Raw genomic sequence first — 25486 nt, forward strand, 5'->3', positions numbered from 1 at the left:
TTCCAGTGAAATGATCCCGATATAAATTATGATCTGAACAAAATCAGTACTTGGTCAGCTAATCATGGGCTACTAATTAATCCTTCGAAATCCCAAACTATTATTATAGGTTCACAAAAAATGCTTTCAGCATTTGAAATTTCTTCCCTCCCGCCCATAATGGTCTTAGGGAAAGCTATTAAATTAAGTAAAACAGCCAAAAATCTGGGCGTAATGTTTAATCAGCACCTCTCATGGTCAGATCACGTAAATTTAACTAGTAAAAGAGCCTTCGCTGCATTACACGCTCTTGTTCGGCTTAAACATTTTCTACCCGTTAGCATTAAAATCAAACTGGTGCAAGCACTTGTTTTTCCACACTTCGATTACTGCGATTCTGTCTATTCCGAATTACCAGATGATCTCGCTCAACGTCTTCAACGAGTACAAAACACCTGCGTCCGCTTTATTTTCGATCTGAAATATAGGGACCATTTATCCGTTTTCTTTACAAAGCTAAATTGGCTCAAATTAATTGATCGGCGAAAGGTACACAACCTCACCCTTCTCTATAGGGCAATCAGTTCAAAGGAACCGGCTTATCTCTCGAGCAGATTCTCAATGCTTTCCGAATCACACAGCCTTGACACCAGATCGCGAGGGAGAACTCAACTACTCATCCCCCTTCATAACTCAAATTTTTATTCAAAATCTTTCACCGTTTCTACTTCTCGTCCTTGGAACTCACTGCCCCTCGAAATCCGGAACTCATCTTCAGCATATGTCTTTAAGACGCAATTAAAACATTTTTTATTGGGCACAAATAGTTAGCACATTATATTTTAGTGATAAATTGAATACAGTTAAGCGCAGAAAACACTGAAAACCCTTATTCACCTTAATATTTCAAATCCCTGACTATTGTCATGAATATCTGATTGTGTGTGTGTATGTGTGTGTTTTGTTGTATGTTCGTGTGTATAGGTTAGGTTTTTATTCCCGTATGTATATTTTTTCTTATCATTTTTTTCTGTATTTTTTTTCTTTGTAATTTTATATTTCTCTTTTTATATTTTAATATTTACCTTTCTATGAAATGGTTTAAATGTTGTTGTAAACATGGTTAAGTGGTAGAAAAGGCTACAAAGCCTTAACTTCGCCATGATAAACAAGACGCAATAAATAAATAAATAAATAAATAAACGAGTGTAGATTTATGCAAAGGAATTTTTATTGTAAATTGGACTTTGTAAATTATGATAATTGTAAGCAAGTTTTGACTAAAGCATGTTCAACGAGCCTTTATTTAAATAAATAGTTATGCATTGTTTCATAATCGAGTTTCCAATATTTTCACCCAGCAAGCCCTGAGTGTATAAGAGTTCTCATATTCCCGACAGATGTGAGTAGCAATAAAGGGAATGCAACACGGCGACCAATGGCGCACCGTTCGCCTGCATCAGGTTGCCTCGCCTGTTTTCGAACGTTGTACCCTATTCTTCAAAGGGTCATCTTTTTTTTTATTTTTGAACTGGTTATACCTATCGGTAAAAGTTAGTTTTTATAAATGTGTAGTGGAACAACAGGCAAAAGAGCATGCGCGGACCCGCGACTCCTGTGCATCGTACTTCCGCGTTGAGGGGAGGGATATGGCCCGAGTTGAACCGATGGAGGGGAAGGTACGCGGAGAATTTTGGCCGAAGGTTCTTTTCCTTGTGGTCGCTCTATGGGGTATATCATTTTGCCAGAGGTGCCCATCCACCCCAAGGCCAATGGCGCATCCGCCCCCAAATCATGTCATGTGTTCCCCCCCAAATCCTATCATTCGCGTCCTGAAACGATATCTTAATCCCCACAAAGTATTTAATTACGACAGCGTGTCTACTGAAAGTAACTTTTTTCTTAGCTTTACTAAACACTATATTTGATCTGCCCTTCCTCCCTAAACAGAAGTGCCCATCACTCAAGACCACCCCTAAAATCGTTCATCATAATCGAGAATATAGCTTTGTCTTGTAATGCAGCTATAGTATAAAAGCTTCACGTTCACCTCATTAAAGTGCCAAACACGTATCCTAGCAACAGAACGCTGCGAGCGAAGCGAGCAAAAATTTTTTTTACATCTTTACATCTACATTTCTTTGCAGGCTTTCAAGAATATTAATTTAATGGGGTGTCAATACTTTCTTAGGATACTGCGATATTTACTCTTTTCCAGCTTCTCTTTTCGCACTTTCGACGCCGAAAACGTGTGGATACCATATCGCTAAATAGTCTCCCAAATTTATTGTTCGAACTCTCTCCCTACTACAGAAATAAATCCCTTAACAATCTAAGATTTAACACTTTATCAAGAGCTTTTATTTCCCCCTTTAAACTTAATACTCAATCCTACCACCAAAATTTTCATGCCAATTTTAGACTTACTGTTGATAGTGAAGAGTGGATATTGCCTCCTCCAAAAAATTAATTCAATGTCCAACAATGGTTTTGTTAAAAGTAAAATTTCAACGGTTCTTTATGTTTTGCCACCTGCTGATTCCAAAAATGAAGTCAGAAATTGTCAATCACCCACCATTTTATTGTAACAATAAAAATATAATTCTGCATTATTATTGCAGCATGCAGTCCATAAAAAGCTGTTTTGTAGGCAATATTTAAAATATTTTTATGTCTTTGCTCCAACAATATACTAGTAACTTTAGGCCATTGATTTGTTTGTTTGATTTGGAGTTTTAAGTTCACTTTATGCACAGTAAGGCTAATCGGGACTGGACCTACAGTTTAAAGTGGGATCCGAACCACTATGTGCCTCCACCGGGTATTGAACCCGGGACCCCTTGATTACAAGGCGACGACGCTACCACTGCGCCATCGAGGAGGCCTTTAGGCCATTGATGTCTGCATGAACGACAACAATTAAACTTGTTAAACAATCCAACTGAAAAAAATTGACAACAATCAACTTTTCAACACAATGCTGTGATTTAACTGTTATGTCTACATCTCATTTTAGTAGCAAGTTGTCTGGAGGAAAGAAGCTTTTCCTGAGTCTTCTTCAGTTTCAATGAGTGTTTTGAAGCAAAGACAGAATCATGTCAAGAAGTTGCGTAAACGACAGGAACAATTTCTGTTATATCTGCGGTGAGTTGACCTTAAAAGCAAATAGGAGAACATTTACTCCTCGTGTAAGAAGAGCTTATGAGTGTTACTTTGACAATAAGATAGACGAAAACAAGAAATGAGCCCCTGATATCTGTTGTGGGAATCTGTGTAACGCTTTTGAGTGGTTGGCTGAAAGGTTCTCGTCATAGGCTATGCCTTTTGGAGTTCCTATGATATGGCAGGAACCTAAGGATCATATAACAGACTGCTATTTTTGCTTGACAAATATATCTGGGATAAATTTGAAATCAAGGGATACAGTGAAATATCAATCACTAGAATCAGCAATTCGACCGGTGCCTCATGGACCTGAAATTCCCATGCCTGCTCCACCAGATGACATAAGTGTGACGGAAGAAAGTGAAAGTGTTCCTAACAAATGTAGTGAATTGCATAATGATCCTGATTTTGTGGGGAGTGTTTCAACAGCTGAACCTCACTTTACTCAAGAAGATCTTAAAGATTTAGTTCGAGATCTAGAGTTAAGTAAGGGTAAAGCAGAACTGCTTACATCGCGATTAAAAGAATGACATTTGTTGGAGAGTGACACTAGAGTTACTTTTTTCCAGCAAACTAAAGAGGGAATATTTGTTTGCCCTCAAATCAGGAAACTAATGAAATATAATGATTTTGAAAAGAGCCTAAATGAGCTGGAATTGGCTGCTTTGCAATCTTTCAAGGAAGTTTGCTAAATTTCCTCAGAAACTACAAGTCAGAAAATTACAGTGAACTTGTCAGTAATTTGATTCAGAACTATCATGCTCTGGGGTGTAATATGTCTCTGAAGATACACTTTTTAGACTCCCACCTCGATTTCTTCCCGCAAAACCTTGGGGCAATGAACGACGAACATGGAGAACGTTTCCACCAGGAAATTGGTGAAATGGAAAGGCGCTAACAGGGAAAATGGACTCCAAATATGTTGGCAGATTATTGCTGGACACTAAAAAGAGATGTTACTCAGGCAAAGTACAGCCGAAAATCAAGTTCGAAGACATTCTAGATATGCCATTGTAAATAATATTGCATCGTATCACTATAAAGCTATATAAGATTTGTATGTACCTGATATTTTGTATGTACCCTGTTACTCAAATTTCATGGTGATGGAAAAATTCTGTAATTAGATTTGAAATCATCACATCAAATATAATTAGAATCACTCACAACTAATCTTTTAACAGACAAAAACTTCAACTTTGTTGGACAGTGTATCAGTCTGTACACCAGAATTTCCGCAACAGTCTAAGACAATAGTAATACACAAGAATTTGATACCCCCTTCAATTTAATGCTCAATCCCCCTCTAACTGAAATACCCGCCATAATCTCAAACCTAGAGTTGGATACTGCCCTCCCTCCCCAAAGTTTAATTCAGAATCCCCTCCAGAACCCACGTGTCAATTAAGGCCTAATATGTAAGAGTTGGATATTTCTCTACCCCCCTCCCCTTCGATTATACCCTAAAACTCTTTCTTTTCTTCATCTAATGGACTAAATATTGTGCATTTAAGGTGTAAAATTTTTACATATATGTTGGAAAAGCTATAAATGTTAAATTTTATATTATTTGAAGGGAAAAATCTCCCCAAAAAATCTATGGCGCAACCTGCGCCATAACCGCCCCCACCCCCTTCCTGTGGACACTCCTGAATTTTGCTATGATTAGACAAATGATTGGACAACCTATTTTCCACTCAATATGACTAAAGAGCTTCGTCACCATGACTATACCAGCGACGTTTAAGGTAGCTTTCAAACTGAAGTGAGAAGTCACAACCGAGATTTGTAACTTGAAAACGGATCTTCAGAAATATATGCAACCTTTGGCACCGAAGTGAAGCGACAAGTTGCTTATCACTTCTGTCTGAAAACTCTTTTAGTAGCACCTCAAGAATCGAGATCTGCACGTGGAGAATTATTTCAGCATCGACTCCTTTCACCCTCCTGCCCCTCCACAACGTGCGCCGAGTGCTTACAAGGTATCCTCGGCGAAGGCCATAAATTGTCGGTTCCGTACAGTGATTATATCACGCGTCCTGCGGGCAATGTTTTGGGAAAAGGTCCGCGTACGGGAGCGAACTTAATTGTATCAGCCGCCTCGGACGGAATATACATCTTTTCACATTAGGAGTACGTGAGGGCCCGACCCGAAATCTAGACCTCTCGCCGTGGGGATAGGCCACCGCCCATTCGATAAATATGTCACACCAGAATTAACGGGAGTGCAGCACGTGACCAAAAAATTGGATTAGTCGGTTGTGCCGAGCCCCGGGGCTAGATACATTGTTTTCTCTTTCCTTTCCCCAGTGCCACCCTCGCCTTCCGATCCACTGCAGCCAGCCTCCCTTTTCACCCCCTTTTTTTTTTATCAGTAGTTCGCTTTCGGGAGTATGCTCTGCACGGCAAATGGAAGGACCGAAATCAATCTGAAAAGAATCGCCGGCCGGCTCAGCTAAAAAAAAAAGCAATATGGCAAATGCATCAGGTGCCTTTGGAATGCATCAGTTGAATTGGAGATTGATGCATTCCCGGTACATCAATTAACACATTTAAATGTGTAATTTTTATTTATTTAAACGATCGTGACTGATCTGTGAGTGGATGCATTTTAGTGCATCACACGGAACAGCAATTACAGGAAGTACCTCTTGATGCACTTTTCTGTGCATTTTGAAGCAACAAGTGCATCATTAACAGCCTATGTACAGTGTGGCCAGAAAGTCCCTTTACACCCGAACTAAATGCGTGTAACAATGTAAGATGGTAAGATATTTAAGATTTTTACCTCCCATCCTGATCATTGATATGGCAACAGTGCTCCTCGCGTGAATTTCCACATGCCTGCCGCGTAACTGCCACGTGACTGCCCGTTGAGGTTGAATAAAGTCTGTGCGTTAACCAGTTAATTTTCGCGCCTATGGTCGCCCCTATCCGTGTTTGGTGAACAACAATGGCAGATACCAGTGACTTCACTTTGGAGGAGCGCTTAGTGACATGAACGGTCCATGAACGGAAGGGCAACAACGAAAATATGCCGCAGGTGATGGATAAGTTTCGTGAACGGTTCGGTAAGGAGCCACCAAGTCGTCAGACTTTGATCACGTGGAAGAAAGGTTTTCGCCTGGAAAGTGTTTTGGATGCCCCTCGTTCTGGTCGTCCATCGACCCGAAAGGAAACGTGTGCAGACGTTAGTGTCTCAGTGATGCGTTCACCCTGTAAGTCGACCAGAAAGCGTTCTGCAGAACTTGGAATTGCAAGGAGCACAATGCAGCTCCACATGAAAATGGACTTAGGCCTGCACGCATTCCAGCCAATGGCCAGGGATCATGGAGGTGCACATACGGATGTTTTGGACAACTAACTGTAAATATAATTCATGTAGGGATGAAATAAGTGGAGGTGTAAAGGGACTTTCTGGCCACCCTGTACTTTAATGTAAAAAAAAAATACGCATACTTTTGTGTCAATTGGCACAATTTGGGTTTTGTGCGTTGGCACCTGCTTATCAGGACATTAGACAATTTCAAGAAGTGGGATTTCCAGAAGGGTCTTTCAATGTATCGAGATGCTAGATAAATGATTTTTCTAGCATCCCTCGGGGGCAACAATTTTTTTCCTTACTGAAATTGGATTGATTGGTTGATTGATTTAGTATATTTTATTTCATCTATTTGGCACTTTAGCTAATCGTAAAGATGAGGATGAATGGTGACACGATGAGTTGACGAAGGGGCAATCATAAACAGATATGGCCAGCACAAAGGACCAGCCCCATAGAGAATTACACTGGTCATGGACCCAGACGCCAGAGCCTCGTTACTCTGCAAAATGTAGTCGTGTGTACTGCGTGGAAGTGTGGTTGACATTTGGTTGTCTTGATAAAGGTTCACCCCTTACACCACCACATACTGAAATGGATCTCGAACATTACAGTGGAAACGCTCTTCTTGTGTTTATTCACACATATCCTTGAATGATATGCAATCTGCTAGTTCGCAGTACGTTTCAGGTTGCTTCTATCGGAATAATGTGGTTAATTTTGCAAAATTACGCTGGTAAGCCGACTGATTCGACCCCAGCACGGCAAGAACACCTGCATTAGAACTGCAGATCAGGTAAAGCAAGTAGGAATTATCCGTTCTGTCAACCGACAGACTTAGATGCGGGGCAATTTGTCTCGTGTCTCATGATTCAGTGGCTGTCTCGACAGGCAGGCAACGTTAAACACTTCCCCTGTCCCGCGGGCGTGCAGCGAGGCAGGGGCGAGGCTAAAAAAAAAAGCTAAAAAATAAAGCAAGGTCGATTCCTGGTTTCCGAATGCTTCTGCTGTGTTTGTTTTGGTCGGATTTCACGTCAAGCTGGGACTGAGATAAATGGAGCAAGTACCCATCCTTTTGACTGGGTCATAAGTCAAGAAGCGCTATAAGGGATTGGTTTTTGGCCTATCTGGAACGGGCGCGTGCAGGGGCGGGTGGGGGTGAAGGGGGGGAGTGTTTCGTGCTGATGACGGATGCGAACTCGCGCCGTGTTTAAATATTCAATCGCGTCCTTCCTTTACGTAAGCGAGCTCGACATTGACAGAACGCTTGTTGCTCTGTCGCTATGGCATCATTTCTTCCAGGCATCATTTTCACCGCCTTTTGTGCGAACTCAAGCGATTTTTAAGTACTTATTCACAATATCTTTAAAGAAGATTTGCGAGTTCGGCAAGACTGCAATGCGGGAGACCCGGGTTCGATTCTCGGTGTGGAGTACTATTTTTTCCGACAATGTCCCTGAGTAGGACGGCTATGGGGCCTGCTCAATCTCTGATCAATGGGTACCTGGCGCAACATTGGAGAATAAGAGCGAGGAGAGCGTGGTACTCTTGGAAGCAGCACCAGTTCGGTATCTTTGACACAACCCCACAACCCCGTATCTGGTTAAGCCACCACCTGTTTATCTGTAAAGCGATGTTGTCACGTTTGCCTGCAGTGTTTAGACATCAATGTATTCACTGCCACGTTATACTCCCAAGGTTTATATATTGTATAAAAAAGTAGCACAATACAATAACACAACCTAGCAAAGATAACGCGACCGCAACTTCGAGTTCAAAAATCTCTAAAGAAACTGAATTAGCAACATCTGATTTACTCCACGTGGACTCGGCAACTTCTGTCAGGGGACGATTTACTGGGTGGACCTCACATGTGGTTCTTAGATTGAAAACTGATCTTTCGGAACTTTCTTTGAAGTAAAGTGGTCGTCCAAAGCTGACGACCACTATACTGATCAATATCATCTCCACTATGACCGAGATAAAGAATGTATGAATTCGAATTGAATTGTTGTTTTAAGTCCGTTTTATGCACATATGGGCTAATCGGGACTGGACCTATAGTTTATAAAATGGGATCCGAACCACTATATGCCATCACCGGGTATCGAACCCGGGACCCCTTGGTTTGAAGGCGACGCCATCGTGGAGGCCCTAGAGATAAAGAATGTGTGACTATGAATATCCATGGTACGTGAGATACATATGGGATAATTTTACCTGCTTTCCTCTTGGATCTTTAGATGTTGAACACTTTCAGCATCCTGGTTCCTGGTTCAATTCCCAAACAGAACACTGGTATGCATGTTTGTTTAACGGCTCTTGATTGACTGAGTTGGTTTATTGTACTTGTTTTTCTACCCCTATTGGCTAATCGACTAGTGATTATGTGAGGTGAATGAAGAGAAAATCACAAAAATATGTGGACAGGACACAAGACAACTTTACAGAATATTAAACCGGATGTGGGTCCTGACGCCAGAGCTTCGTTTGCGTGCAAGAACGTGGAAGAGGGGTCGGCATATACCTTGCCTCCTCGGTGGCCGGACATGTTAATTAACCAACTCGTCACCACTGGTTACTGTTTCGAATCACAGAAAGGACTTTCCTATTATTTTCTCTTAAAATATCTTACAAATGTTCTTCTTGGTTTAAAAAAAATGTCAAATCGGTACGAGAAGAGTTGGCACAGCCTCGTGTCGTATTGTGAATTATACACATAAAAGTGAATGCATCGGTTGAGACAAACAAATTCATAAAGTCTGTAGGTCAGACTATATGTTTAAGTGCATCATCGAAAAAGATACAAGAAGGTACATAAAAATGCATCAATTGATGCATTAAATCAGTGTTTCCTTTACAAAAGATATACAAAAATGCATCAAATTGTAAACTTGATTCTTGTCGAAGGAATTTATTTTCTGTCTCGTTCTCGGTCTCGTGCCAAGTTAAAAATGCTTGTTTTGTTCTCGTCTCGGTTTAGTGGCCAGTTATGTTGTACAGCACACATAATGCACCTATAAATATAGTCAGACAAGAAACCCCTACATCTAAAAAAAAGTCGATTAGAAAACATCTAAAATTGAATAATTTCGTATGAAGTTAGTAATGTGTTTCTTGCGTGCATAATTTCTATCAACACTCAAACTGCTTGAAGAGGAAAAAATAGCGGCAAAACCACCTGTTCCCAAATCCACTCAAGATGCAATTTCCGTTGGATTTGCAGCTAGGAAACGAAGAAAATCCTCCAATGAAATGAAGCTTCATCGTTCCCACACTTCTGTGCCAGGAAAATCCACCGTCCAGCAAAACCAATTTTGGGCGTATCCACCAAACTACCACTTATCTTGCACGTGCAACCCGCGCGACCGTGGTTATCGGCGGGAAATCACTCTTCGCTCGCCGCGCCTCTTGCGAGCAGTGTCAGAAGCATCGCTCGCTGTGTGTTTTGCGGGTTGCACGAGAGTCCAGGGGGAGCGGAGCTTGGAAATTGTTTCTCAAGGCTCATTTCGCCGTGACAGGTCAAGGAAGAGGCGAGCAGTGCTGCAAATCCGAGAAAGATAAACTCGTGGCTGTAAAATTCCAACAAATCCACTTCTTTCATTAGAAGTTGAAAGAAAATAGGTCAATAATGAGTGTAGGGGGTCACATCCTCTCCTTTTTGGACAAAGTACACAATTGTTATTCATCTTTGTGATCTTTCGGTCAAAATATAGGATTGTCATAGTTATTTGCAATCTTAATTTAGATGACGGCAAACTAAAACAAATGTATGATCTGAATGTTGCGATGGAATTACGATGGGTTTATGTGAATCTGAAAAAAAATATGTGACTGAGAGTATGAATTACGGTCTTAAAAACTTGCATTGTGAACTCATTCCTACGAAAAGCGAAATGGGAATTGCAAAGGTAAATAAGCTAATAAAGTGAAGAACATACTAATGAGGAATGTTCATGTGTATAAGAGTTGATATAATATTAACTAAAGACAAGAAAAAAAAGAATGTCGTGAAAAGTTGTGTTTAGCGCCAAAATAGTGCTTATAAAGATAACTATAGTGCGGGAGGAAACATAAATAGAGTGAATTAAATTCTTTAAATTCGAAGAGAGAGAATAAGAAATGAAAGAATAAGAGAAGAGGTAAAACAAAATAAGACAATGAGTGAAGTAGTAGAGGAACGCCAGCTGAAGTGGTATGGACATGTAAATAGAATGAATGAAGATAGGAAAGCCAAGGAAGTGATGGAGATGAGGGTTGAGAGTAGAGTAGGAAGAGGGAGGCCAAGAAATACATGGGAAGGTAGAATAGAAAAGATAGGATTAAAATATGGAAAAACTAAGAATGAAATGAGAAGAATGAGTCGAGATGGGACGGAGTGGATGAGATGGACAGAACGAGGTACCCGACGCTTAACGGCATAAGGGAATGGAAGAGAAGAAGAAGAAATTCCTTAAAACCTAGGATATATTTATTAAGTAGAGGATAAAAGAAAAATACTTTTTAACCTGAGTGACATCTTGTGTATGATATATAGCCTCATGTTCATATTTTCATGTAATTATAGCAGTAGTCGATTTTACTAAAGCACTTGTCAAAGGCAGGTTTCACATCAAATGCACAAACCATGATATTGCAAACAACCAGTTTTATTTTCGTTATTTCTGTAAATACATTACTAATAGTTTACTGATTGACTATGATTGTATTGTCTATATTGAGAGAGCGAGAGACAGACAATTATGGCTTTACTTCATTCATATAGATGGTTACTTTATGGACACCCTGTACATCACTACAACTTCATCAATCCTAAATTCGAGTATTTCCATCTAATGTCCCAAACACCTCCAACTTGATTCCAACGATGAAGATTCAGTAAAGAACAACAAAAATTGGTAAACAAAAATTGACAATAGAAGCTATCTGCTTTATGACTTTTACGACACGTCATTTTATATTTTTTTTTCGTAAATTTGTCACGCCATATTCCAATCACTGCCGCCACTATAACAATGGGAAATAACATTACTTCAGTCTTTTCTCATCAACTCTTGCGATGCAATAAACTTCCGGTTTTAACATATTTGCAGATACAGCAAATTATGTTGCGAGAATTGGGTACCATTTTCTCACAGTAAAATGTAAATTTGAACTCAATTTCTGCATACGGGTGAAACAATCTTTCAAATCCTCCCCGGAGAGAAAATTGCAGAGAGCAAATGGGGGAGGGGCTAATAACTACAGCGGTATATCATCGAAGAAGGAGAGAAATATGTTTTCGCGATACTGCCTGACAAATTGCAACTGAGATTTTGTAACGCACTCCATGAAAGCAAGCTTAAATATAAGAAGTATGGATCGTAATTTGAAAAAAAGAATTGGTCAGTGAGACTTAAGGAAATTTCTTTTGCATGCATTATCAGTGTTAAAAATCTTTTGGAGACGGAGTCTTTCGGATAAAATTATACGAGAAGCGACGAAGTTTGTTATAAATTCATTTTATGCGCAAACAGCAAATCAGGGACGGTACTAACAGTTTCAAGTTGGATCCGTGAGAATCGAACCAGGGATCCCTTGATTATAAAAGACAGCATTATAACCTCCACTCTACTGGAGAGGCAAGGACGTAAGAAACAATATAGCTAACTATCTGGGAGTGCGTCATCAATAGTACGAAATCTACATACATTCTCTAATGACATGGAAAGTTAAAAAAAAAAGTATCCCCTGTGCATTTCATCGTGTCACGAAGGCACGTGCAGAGGAGACGGTGGAGTTAGAGCTCCACATATTCAGCCATAATGGAAGTGATGTGATCAGCAACACGCTCGAGCCGCTTCTACCTTCCACTTCCAGGCGCCACCCCAAGTGGGTGGGCCAAAGAGTTGTATTGTTTATTTTTGTTACTTGACGTCGCTTCTCTTCCACTTTCGTCTGATCACGACGATGAGGTTGAATGGTGACGAATGAGCACGCCCAAAGAGCAACATGCCCAGGAACTCGAACCCGGGAACCCTCATGACGAGATCAAAAGTCGACCTGATAACGTCGTCGCCTTGTAACCAAGGGGTCCCCGTTTCCGTACCCGATGAAGGCACACTGCACAGTGATTCGGGTCAGACTTTAAACTGTAGGTCCAGCCCCGACTAGCCTATCTGTGCATGCAGTGGACTTAAAACTAAAACTGGGGTGCCCCTTCCACGTAATACACCCAAATGTGAACCTCACTTCCAAGTAATATACCCTGGACTGCATTTTGCAGACTAACGAGGCCCTGGTGCCTGGACCTACGGTCAGTATAATCCTCTGTAGGGCTGTGTGTGTGTCTTGTCCTGTGTTATGTTTTTATATGTGCTGAGTGCCCATTTACAGCCTCAACTTTTAACCAACGTTGGGATATTTTAGTTCTCAAACACGTTTATTTTAGTTATGGTAAGGGGCTGGCTCTCTATGATGTGACGGGTGCAAAATAGTCTAAGTGCTGAAGCACCCAGAATTTTCAGTTCAATCAATCAATTAAACCCTAAATTTGTCGACCACTTACCGAGCTCATCCACCGACCCGGCTCCCCTAGCAGCAGATGAAAGTAACGAAGGGTTGCCCGCAAAGAAACACTCGCAACCAAGCGCTGGGCTCGAATCAAGAACCTTCGGTAGCCAGGCCGTAAGTAGACCACTCATTTCCCTCCGGCATTGAGGCGACATGCACACAAGAAACGACTTTTGGAAGGGGGTAAGGCACTTTCTTCGCTTTACTCCCGTTCCATCGCTTCTTGAAAAATGGGCGGGGTTTGTCCCGATCCATCACTCCTGATAACGAAAGTGTTGTTTTTTTTCGGGTCAGGTGTTTCTTCCCCGTCCCCAATATACCTCAAATAGTGAGCTTCTCTAAATTGTATGTTGTTTAGTAGGTAATATCAATAAGGTTACTCTATCACAGTTATAAGAGGTTGTTTAGAATAGAACATTGAGTTTAAAGTTAAAGTATGTTTCTTTCTTACGCTTTTCTTAGCATCTGGAAAAAAAAACACATACAGTATACTACAACCATGTCTTCGAATTCTGCAATTATATTACTTATTACTAACTCGGGTTTTCTCTTTCCGTTATTTCCAGAACCGTGGTCCGCTGTTCGACTCCCAGACGAGCCTGAGTTCAGCCTTCCGATCGGCAACACGACAGTTCCAGTTGGTCGAGAGGCTGTCCTATCCTGTACCGTGGAGCGACTTGGAAAGTACAGGGTAAGTACATCAATCACACTCATGGCATTTGCACAAACAGAATGCATTTAAGAATGATCTAAGGTAAAAATACACACAAGGTGTAATTGTGGTTAGAATATAGTGTAAATATTGCACCAAAGAAATATATATTTGCGATTTTGGGAAAAACCGACAGGAAACCATTTTCTTAACAACTTTGTAACTCCATTACTCCTGATTCGTGGTAAACGTATCGCGCTGTCCAGTCAGAGGAATTGGGTTCGAATCGGGAATACATGTGTCCCTTTACATCATTAGAAATTATTGAATTTATTTTCAGTTATGACAATTAGAAAGCAGAGCAAATAGTGACGTCGAGATGAAAAAGTTATAATACTTCATAATAAATAAGGTAAAAAAGTTAGATAATGATTTATGTACGCATTAATAATTTCCGTTACGATATTAAAAGAAGTGAAATTTTATTTCGTATTAATAATGATGATATTTCCGTTATTTAAAGGCAAACATTTGCACAGAGTTTAAGATATTTAAGATCCATTTGTTATTACATCATAAGAAATTGAATAAATATTTGCGGAAAGGGGGGGGGCACACACACAGCGGCAAATTTCCAGGACGGCAAAATTTGAAGAGAAGAAAAAAAGAAGCCTATTTAAAACTTGAAAGTTATGATATTGTTCGAAATAGGCGCAATTTTACTCAACAAAAATGTAGTGAGCAAACGTCTACAAAATATTAATCTCAATGTGATAGATGCTGTTAGATTCCTTGCAAATATATCAGAGCAATTTAAAAAAAGCAGGAGTCATGAAAAGTTTCCAAGTTCCAAAGCTAAGTTACTTAGCTGATGCGAATGAATTGGCAATAAATTTAGTAGGCGATTCTGTACAGGTTCGAAATCGAAAGAAGAACAAAAAGCTGCAGTTTCAGTATGAAGCAGAAGACAAAACTGTTGAAGATCCACCAGCACGGTACAAAGTTGATTTTTATTGCCAAGTCCTAGACGTGATTATTTTAGCTCTAAGAGAAAGATTTGTGCAGCTCAAACATCATAGTGATTTTTCCGATTTCTTGTATGATATTAGTAAGATTGAAAACATGCCATCTGATATATTATCTGAAAAGTACAAAACTTGCCTGTATATTAACACACGAAGGCTCTAGAGATACTAATCCTACTGATTTAAAAGATTAGCTGAACGGCTATAATTGTACAAAGTACACCAAAGGAGACCTTAAAACTGATACAGGGCCATGATTTTTCACCTACTGTGAGTGTTGCACTTCGAATTTTATTAACTTTGCCGGTAACCGTGGCAAGTGTCGTTTTTCTAAACTAAAACTATCTTCGGTCAACCATGTTTGAAACACGCTTGAGTGGTCCAGCGGCATAGAGCACCAGCTGGATGAGACGTCACATTACGTCTATGTGATCAAGGAATTCGCTAGTGCCAAAGCAAAAAAAGTTTCCTTCAGTTAAGTTAGGTATGTTAACAACTCACCCAGCAACAAATCAATGGGTACCTGGAGGCAACCCTGGGGGGGGGGGGTGTAAAGGCGGCTCGAGAGTGGTGATGATCACATCACCTCCCAAAAAAAATGGCCGCGATCGAGATTGTGTGGGAGCCTACCCAACATCCCCTAAATGGGCCTTCATGGCACGGTGCTGTATGCATAGGAAACATTACCTTTATGTTTAAAACTATAGTTATTTATCACATTTTAGTACAGGGTTCTAAGTACGATTTACAAGAGGATACGCTTTAGTTACGCCTAAGACCTAGGCTTTTGTAGTTTTGTTATTTTAAGGACTATATTAACAACCAAATTTGTTTCAACTTTATACAAGATCCCCGGCGGGATATTTTCCACCTGTTGAAGCGGCTCCGGCAAGTGTCGTATAAAGTGGGTACCTGCAGGAAACTCGGGGGGGGGGGGGGTTAAAGGCGGCCAGGGGCGTGCTGCTGATCACATCACCCCCACATTCGGCCGTGACGAAGAAATGTGGGGCCCTAACTCCACACCCGCTATACGCCTTCATGGTGCAAATCACAGGGAGCACTTTACGTTTTTATTTTCTTTTACTTTCTTTGTGCAAGATTCGAAAAAGAATATTGCATGTCAAATTTAACAAATCCAATCATATATCACAGGCTTGGAACGGTAAAAATATGAGATGAAGTCTTCAAAGCATTTCTTTCCTAATACTTGTTACATTTAAGATAGTTTAATGACATAAAACGTAACTTATTGTTGAATCTTTTAGTTTTGCTGTGGTCGAGACATCCCTTTGTTCATAGTAGTATTGTAATAGCGTAACGTGTCTTATTATTTATGTTATAATTTAATGTTTTACTAGGAATAGATTTCATTTCCCGTTGCTGCGTAATGACAAGGGAGGAGGCGTTCGAAAGAGAGCGGCATTCGGCGCGACCGCCCAGGGCGGAAAAATGACCAGCGGCGTCCCTGCTTGTATGGTGAATCTAGGTAACTTACGCGAATTATCTATCTAGGGGTATGCTTTACACATGCTTTTAACTGCGGCTAAGGCATTACCTATTTGGAGTACTGGCGCAAAATTAAGGTCCTTTCCATTCTAATATCGAAAAAAGTGAGATACTACACTCTATCCTGGGATTCTCTGGAACAAGGCCGCTCATAACGGCCTTGGGCGTTGTGAACGGAGCAAAGCAATACACGCTGCTGCAACAGTCGCTTTTCCCCTCCACGCAATCCCGTTCCCTCGCACTTGTTCATTCAGGACAGAGTATAGCACAGAGTTTTAAAAAGTTCAAGATTAAATAGTTAGTCATTTTGGCGATATACAAGTACACTTATATATTGATATGTGGAAGTAAAATCTTCGAACTAAATCCTGTAAATTATAGCACGAAAATATTACCACGTTAAAATAAAATTGAAACATTGCGCGAATCTTGATATCCTGTCTAACAAAAAAATCATCAACATTCTTGCCAGTCCGTTTTTCACCACGAAGAAGGGTAAACGAGTTGAAAGGGGAGGGGAATAAATAAAACTGGCTAATTTGTCACTTCGCCCGTCCGTGATGTTTCCTCAAATGTCGGCCGCCTCGATTGTTTGGGAAGAAAGCGGTACCCAAGGGGGAGCAGAGAGGCGGCGGATGAAGGAATTTTGGATAGAGTCCAAAGAGGATCCCATTCTTTCTTGCGAAGCGTCCTTCCGCCCTACAGGGTGGTATTTGTCCAGACACTACGAGTCAAGTGGATGGAGGAAGTCTTCGAAAATACCCAAGAGGATCGGTAAGATCTTCACTTCTTAGATTCTCTCTCTCTCCCGCTCCAACCGAAGATGCGTCAATAACACATATACTCGAGACCTTTTAGCATTAGGACTGGCCGAAAGCATAGGAAAAAGCACTTTGTTCGTCCTCCTGAAGTTTCAGAAGCTTGTGTCTTCTTCTTACTGGCTACTCACATTGTTGGGAGTTTTATTGCTCAGACTCTAAGATTCACCATAGCCAAGTACTTAGCTGTACGTATATCCTTAAAAAGTTTCAGAGTTCTGAAACCATGAACATCGTAACATAATGAGGTACTGGGGTGGAAATGTTTACTGTAATAGTCCTGCCATTCATATGCATCATAGAAAACTTAATTAATTAATATGTGCATGCGAAAATATCTCTATTTAATCCTTTCCACCTGTAACAGTAATTTTGCATGTGCTATTATATGGATGTAAAACTTGGTCCCTTATATTAAAAGGAACATAAATTAAGAATATTTGAAAATAAAATACTTAGAAAAAAATTAGGGCGCAACAGGGATGAGGTGACAAGAAAATGAAGAAGGTTACATAATTTTAGAACTGCATAATTTGTATTCATGTCCATGTATTATTAGAGTATTTAAATAAAGAGACCTTAGGTGGGCAGGCCATGTGGCACGAATTGGAAAGGAAAGAAGAGATTACAGGATTCTTGTTGGAAAACCTGATGGTAAGAGACCTGTAAAAAGGCCAAGACGAAGATGGAGGGATTACGTTGAGATGAACCTAAAGGAAATCGGTAAGAATGGAAAAGATTGGATTGATCTTGCCAGGATAGGGACAGACTGGGCTTGTGTTGCTGCAGCCATAAACCTTCGGGTTTATAAAGGCTAGAGTGTGGCTGAGTTAGAGTTAGTTAGTTAACCCTTTCCACCTAATACCCTTCACTGTACGTGTCAGTGTAAGAGGGTATGTTTCCTGTAAAATTACGAAAGGTCCTGTGATAAATAAGATGACACCAAATAGCAACTGTTGAAATTTGAAATATACACGTTGCTGCACCAACAAATGCCTGGTGGTATTTGTAAGAGATCCGCTATCGCAACAACCAATAACTGCCAGTATTGGAGAATCTTCATCCTACCAATCAGTAACTGCCAATACTGGGCATAAACTTCTATAACAGCAGCAAGTATCTGCCGAATACTATTAGAAACAGCTTTTGTCAAAACTGTAAATAGCATATTGAGTTCAGGTTTCTCTCAACAAACAGCTACTGCTATTAGTAGGAAAATTAACATTTATGGCAACCGATAATGGTACAAAGGAAACTTTTATCCAAAGTACCAACTACTGTTAAAATGTACGAGCGCTATTAGGATTAGAGGTTACAATTGCAGCCTTCTAATCTACAGTATGTTGTAATCTTTAAAAAAAAATAAAAACTTGACCAATCAGAGAGCTTCTAACGCAGAATCAGTGGACCAATGTTACTGCATTCATAATTCATAGATAAACAAGGGATTTCAGGAGGTAAGAACCATCATTCACAGTTTATAATTTGGCTGACAGTATTGAAAGCTTCCTTCTTCAGAGGAGCGCTCGCCAAATGAACACGTCAATATTTATCTACAATATTATACTTGCAATAGAAATTACATGAAATTTACACAAAAGCTGAACTGATTTAGTTTAGATACTAACGAGTGATCTACAGTAAAGTTATCTTAAAACTAAATGACTGATTCGCCATACTTAGCACGGATGCTTCATAGATCTTCTCTCTCTTGTAGCTACCGATAGACAAATTCGTTATACCCTCAGCAGGTGCGTGGCTTGTTGTTCGTTTGAGTTTTAAGTCCACTGTTTGGAGAGAGAGGCTAATTGGGGCTGGGCCTACAGTTTTTTTTTAAAGTGAGATCCGAACCTCTATGTGCCTTCACCTGGAATCGAATCCGGGACTCCTTGATTACAAGGCGACGACGGGCACGTCTCACTGGACAATCAGAGACCCCCCTTTGACGTCACGCACTGCTGCACCTTAAAGCATCCTATTAATCTTAAATAATGCTGATTAATAATACTATACTGTATCTCTGAAATCTCTGGAAGAAGGTCGCGCATAACGGCGTAGAAAAGAGAACACGAGTGGGCGGAGTAAAGCAGGTCAGCCTGATGCAAGTAGCTGGTAACTGCAGTCACCTTTCCTTCTCCACGAAATCCATCCGTCCGTTCATTGGTCAAGGCCTCTCGAGTCACTACTTGCTTTTCGTTCGCCCGTTCCCGAGACAGAGTATACAGCGTAATTAAATGTGTTCCCGGTACTTGCATCCGCCTTGAACCAGAAACGAAGAACACTTTTATGGCAATGATCAATAACTGCTATTAGTGGAAATAATTCCTTTATCTCAACAATCAACAGCTGCTAATAGTGGAAATAATTCCTTTATGGCAACAATCAACAACTGCTAATAGTGGAAATAATTCCTTTATGGCAACAATCAACAACTGCTAATAGTGAAAATAATTCCTTTATCACAACAATCAACAACTGCTAATAGTGGAAATAATTCCTTTATCCCAACAATCAACAGCTGCTAATAGTGGAAATAATTCCTTTATGCCAACAATCAACAGCTGCTAATAGTGGAAATAATTTATTTATCGGCAACAATCAACAGCTGCTAATAGTGAAAATAATTCCTTTAAGGCAACAATCAACAACTGCTAATAGTGGGAATAATTCCTTTATCCCAAAAATAAACAGCTGCTAATTGTAGAAGTAATTCCTTTATCCCAACAATCAACAGCTGCTAATAGTGGAAAAAATTCCTTTATCCTAACAATCAACAGCTGCTAATAGTGGAAATAATTTCTTTATCCCAACAATCAAGAGTTGCTAATGGTGAAAATAATTCCTTTATCAGAACAATCAACAACTGCTAATAGTGGAAAGACCATTTTTATCGCAACTGCTAACACTATAGAGAAGAATTATATAGCAACAACCAATAGCTGCCAATGAAAAATAAAGACGATGATTACGGCACACTAATAAATTGATCTTTGCCTGTCCGGAAGAAAGAACATGATGGATTGGAAGTCGTTACCCACGAATTGTGTACCAGATGGGTCGGGGAATTATGTTATCACACGGAGAGAAATACAATTGAGACATTTGCTTCGACCATCAATCATCGATTTTTTGAAAACGTGTTACAGCTTATACGTTCATCAATATTTCCTAATTACAATAAATGATGCCGAAACCTTATTGGTTACATCCTCTGTATTGGAAGCAGGACAAAAGATGATTAATGTTCATTTCATGTGGTATTAATGAAGGTTGATGCATACACAAAACATTCCTACATCTCTAGTGAATTGTGAAATTGTTTATAAAAAACTGCAATTCATGTGTGTGTGTGAAGTTTGCTGTATTGGATCACAATGTGAAGGATCCTATTTTGATGTCGGGTTAGAAAATCTAGAATTAGTTATAAATTTAGTGTATTTATTGGCCTAATTTGTTATTCTACAGTATCGATTGGGAAGAAATAATTTCAGAGAACGCACATAACACATTATTGGAACATTTATGCGTTACTATTGTTTTAGCTGGATTTCATACTTTGAGTGGATTAACTACTCATTCAGTATTGTTCAGCTAACTATTCCACGAATTGCTAATTGCGTTATTTTTATGTTACTTTTTAGATTGATTGATTGATTTGTTTTAAATTGTTGGGCAACAAACCCCTATAGAGGATTATAGTGGCTGCGGATCCAGGCACCAGAGCCTCATTGGTCCGCAAGGCTGAAGTTACCTGGATGTAATACGAGCAACTGAGGTTAACATTTGGGTTTCCTCTCCTTACAAACTAGCTAACTTTTGTGTTACTTCTGAGAATGACTGATGAATGAATGTAAGACGGGCGTAGAATTCCAGGATTCAATCCAAGAACTACAGTTTCAGTATCCTAATTGCTGGTCTCTCTCTCTCCGTCAAGGAATGGAAACCGTAACGCCGAGTCTACTATACTCTCCCCCTGAAATCTCTGTAGACGTAAGCAAGTCTCTGCGCAAGTAGTGACTCGAGAGGACTCGGGTGCGAGGGAACGGGATTGCGTGGAGGGGGATACACCGCTGTAAGTTACTAGCCTTTGCAGCAGCGTGGAACGCTTCGCTCCGCTCTCGCCTTCTCTTCCGTTATGCCTTGTTCCAGAGAATCCCAGGATAAAGTATATATTCTGATTAGATTACTGAACGTGCCGTTGCTGCATCATCTACAGTCTGTCCAATGGGTATGTAGAGCAAAGTAGAGAAGGGAAGAAACCGAGAGGGCGGAGCAAAACAGTGTGCGCTGCTGCAAACGTGTGGTAGCTGCGTTGGCTTTGCTCCCTCCATGAAATCTCTTTCCATCTCATACGCTCACTGGTCGAGTCCTCTCCTAACAGTACTTGAGCTGAGGACTTATTTTCGTTCGCTTGCTCCACAGATCACTGGGGCAATTGTGAGTTCATCGTTCATCCTCAACGTCGCTATAAACCTGGAGAACTATTGAAACAACGTGAAAGAAACAAAGAAAATAGATAAATATATGACGCCGATCACACTGGACAAAACGTGGGACCATTTTATCTAATCCGACTGTCTGAGACTGTCTTCAGAGCAAGCCAACCGTCGTTCACGGACACTTAAAATAATTTTTCTGATTGTACTGCAAATCTAGTTTCCTTTGAAGTCTCTCTCTTTGGGTGAACAATGCGATCCACATCTGCCAGCTGCATGCGACAGTGTTGTTAATTGACATACACAGTGTACATCAGTGTTGAATCCATCCAGTTTCCTCTGGGGCAAACTTAACGGAAGGGAATGTCATAGACATCAGATTAAAATACTAACAATACCAATAGTCTTAAATTGCCTCTTACTTCCGATATGTAATTAAAATAAGTTTAATTAAGTATAATTGATAGTTTAATTAACTATCATTTTAATGATGATATTATGAGAACAAAAAGTAAAGTAAATGCAAAGTGCTCCCCTGTGACATGGAGGCGTATAGCAGCTGTGAAGTTAGGGTCCGACACGTTCTTGATCACGGCTGAATATGGGAGTGCACCACGACCCTGCCCGCCTTTACATCCCAGAGTTTCCTTCATGTGCCCACTTTATACGACGCTGGGTGCCGCTTGAACAGGTCGAAGAAATCCCGCTTCTTTCCCGCCGGGAACGAACCCGGGTATCTCGCATGGTAATCATGAGAATCAATAAAATAATAATATACGATGCAATAATTTACATTTACAGCAAACTGACTATTAGTTTTACTTTCTATAGCATATCGGCTATACCGGCTTCAAGGCCCTCTTTTTAATAAACCAAGGAGCCTTACATAAATAGACTCGTATCTTTCGTGTGTACCGTTAACATTTTCTTTAAAATTCATTTTATGCTCAGATAGGTAAATTGGGACCGAATTTACAGTTAAAAGTGAAATCAAATCAATGATTTTCTTCCAGAAGGAAGCGAACCCGGGATCTCTTGCTTGCATAGGGACATTGTTAACACGCAAGAAAAATATAATAATATACTTGCATCTTCTGTGCACAATGATGAATCCTACTGCAAGGCAGAAAACTTAAAAATACCGATTTCTGATACTATGAAACAAAACAGCGTAGGTTATGTATGCACTGTAATTTCGTGAAAATATTTTTATCCTACTATTTTAATTCAGGCCCGAGGAAATTCTTTTAATCTTGTCAAATACTTCCAGATTTTGACATATATTGCTAATCTACCATATTAGCATTTACGCTTAAAATAATGTCAAGATTACTGATGAAATAACTAACAAAAGATGAGGGACATAATTTTTTTCTTCCCTTCTTTAGCGCCTCTCGACATTAGCGCCATCTATTCTTATCTATCTCAACTGCAGCCCAATTTAACTCTTCTTTTACAACAGCGAGATACAAGGCTGTAAAAATTTACGAACTCGTTCAACGGCAGCCTTAAAAAAACGGAACAGGGTAAAACATGCAGAACGATTTACCCAACTGCCCTTGCGCGCCATTATTTCCACGTACTTCCTCTCTTTTTCCTCGGTTGTGCGATTGTAAGAGAGTGTGTATGTTCCCGTCTTCCTCGGAACGTCGGTAAAATAGCTCCATCACAAGGAGGGAGGGGAAGAGTTTTATGAAGGAGGGGACGAATTTTATGCGTGATGATAGCACTGACGGCCAAGAAAGATGCGTGCAATCTGTGAAGTGTATCGATCGCGGGTGGAAAGTATCTCTCTTGCACAAGAGAAAGACTTTCTCTCGACCTGGATAAGGTGGGCACGCGCATAATGAAAACACACTTCGCAGAATCTCTGCAATTTTGAAAGTCTTGAGCGAAACTGCGCCCTTAAAGCAATAGCTGAGAGTGGGGACTTTATGCCCGTAATCTTCTGCAATGATTCACAGCGGATGCAGTGATGAGGATGTTCCTTAGATGTTTTCGTTGCTGTTGAGTATTTCTAACGTTAACTTGGAGACAGTGTTAGGAAATGAGTTCCAGTTTCATAAACCGGTGAACAATGGTAATAATTCAATTTTTACAAACTGGTATTTTTAGATAAAGTGGAGATAATCATTATGAGAAGCAGATATTTATAAAGATGAGACGATACAGTAAACAAGAAGGTCAGCGTCCGTGGTCCAGTGGGTACCATTAAACCTGTTTAGCCAGGGAGATCCAGATTCGGACTCCAGGATGCAGTAAAACACCAATTATTCTTTTAAATGTTACTATTGATTGATTGATTGATTTAGTTTAGTTTATTTCGCGTTTTGTACCTCTTGGCTAATTTGCGAAGATGGGGATGAGTGATGAAATTGATGAATGGATATTCACAAACAACCAAGCCCGAGCGGGATTCAAACCCGGGACCCTTGGAGTCGCAGCGCGATGTAAACGTTACTATTGGAACGAGGAAATACTCAAAATGTGTTTTTTTTTCATTACTTTACCTCCTGTTCCCCCTCATATATATTTTCCTCCATTTTTTCTACCTCTTTAATCCCGTTTCCTCTTCTTCTTCTTAAATATGGTTCCTTCTCTCCCTCTATCGTAATCTATCTCCTTCCCTCTTCAATCTCTTTGCCTCCTTTTTTTCTTAAATCTCGTATTCCTCTCTTAAATCTGTCTGCTTCTCCTCTGTCCCCTTAAATCCTTTTTCCGCACCTTCTTTCTCTCTTAAAGCTTCTTTCCGGCCCATTCTCTCTTAAGCGGATTCTTCCTTCTCTCCCTTCATCCCTCTACATCTCTTTTCTAATGTCTCTTCTTGCATCGCATTCTCAACTCACTTCCAATATCGCTTTCTCTCCCTTCCTTTTTCTTCCTTTCTCTCTCTCTCTCTCTCTCTCTCTCTCTCTCCCTCTCTCTCCACCCCTATTCTTTCTTCCTCACCATACATCGCTTTTCTCCCCCTCACCCTTTCTTCTTCCCACTTTCCGTACATCCCTTTCCTTTCCTCTCTCCCTACATCGCTTCTCCCTCCCACCCTTTCTCCTCTCTCTCTCTACATCCTTTTTCTTCCTTCGCTTTTCCACCACCCTTTCCTTCCTCTCCCTACGTAGCTTTTCCTCCCTCACACCTTTTTCTCCTTCTATCTTTCATCCCATTCCTTTTCTTCCTCTCTCTCTCAACATTAGTTTCTCTCCCTCCCATCCTTCCTCCTTCCCTCACTCCACATCTTTTCTCCCTCTCACTCCTTGCAATGATTTCTCTACCTCTCTTTCCTTTCTCCATCCCTCTTTTTCTCTCTTCTCTTTACACTTCTTACTTTCTCCCTCTTTCAATTATTCGTGTGCACACCCTCCTGACTGTTCACACACACAAGGCAGCGTGTGTTACTCACAAGACCCAATTTGGGAGCCTTGGCGCTTCCTTTCCCTCGCACCCGGCGAACTTCCTCCTGTGTCTTACCAACGAGCGCCATCTCAACAGGGATCCTCGCAAACGTTTCACGCTCAATTCTCCTCGCTTCATCATTTTTGATCCACCGGGAGGCTTCAAAGATTCCAATTACAGGATATACGCTTTTTTCCTCTCCCTCTTTATAATAAGCCCCTAATCAAGTCTCTCTTTGCCTTCAAAGAGTTCGCCAGTTTGCATATTTGCCCCGTTCCCCCTCGACGAAGGAAATGGCAGGGAGCTTGGAAGTCTGAAAAACATCATTATGCACAGGATCTGAGAAGAGCTATAAAAAAAAAAAAAAAAAGAAAGTTGGAAATAAGGGTAATTCTACCCTTTTGCAAACGTCCATTCGGCCGTGAGCACTAATACAAAGTACACAAGCATGATCGTGAAAGTGAGAGGGTAAAGAACTGAAACTGACAGAAACTTGTCATTTTCCTCCCTCTTACCGCCCCCTCACCCTTACAGATGGGTGTCAATCCACGCTACCCTTGAGGAACAACTCCCATAATCTCTCATCACCATGTAACATGGTGGAGATGCCTGAACGTGATATCAATTAACTCTTGCTC

The 25486-nt window shown here is 40.4% G+C and overlaps 1 protein-coding gene across 1 annotated transcript in view; it reads left to right on the forward strand.

Annotated features, from left to right (window-relative positions):
- The window catches only part of LOC145985778 (lachesin-like), a 423684-nt gene that overhangs the window by 169567 nt on the left and 228631 nt on the right, over window positions 1-25486 (forward strand). The window contains exon 2 of the mRNA XM_083119859.1: window positions 13585-13709. Within this exon, the coding sequence (XP_082975985.1) occupies window positions 13585-13709 (125 nt within the window). The remainder of the gene's footprint in view (window positions 1-13584; window positions 13710-25486) is intronic.

Source organism: Lepisma saccharinum, chromosome 3 (assembly GCF_977018435.1).
Source record: "Lepisma saccharinum chromosome 3, izLepSacc3.1, whole genome shotgun sequence".
In the NCBI taxonomy this organism is placed as follows: Eukaryota; Metazoa; Arthropoda; class Insecta; order Zygentoma; family Lepismatidae; genus Lepisma; species Lepisma saccharinum.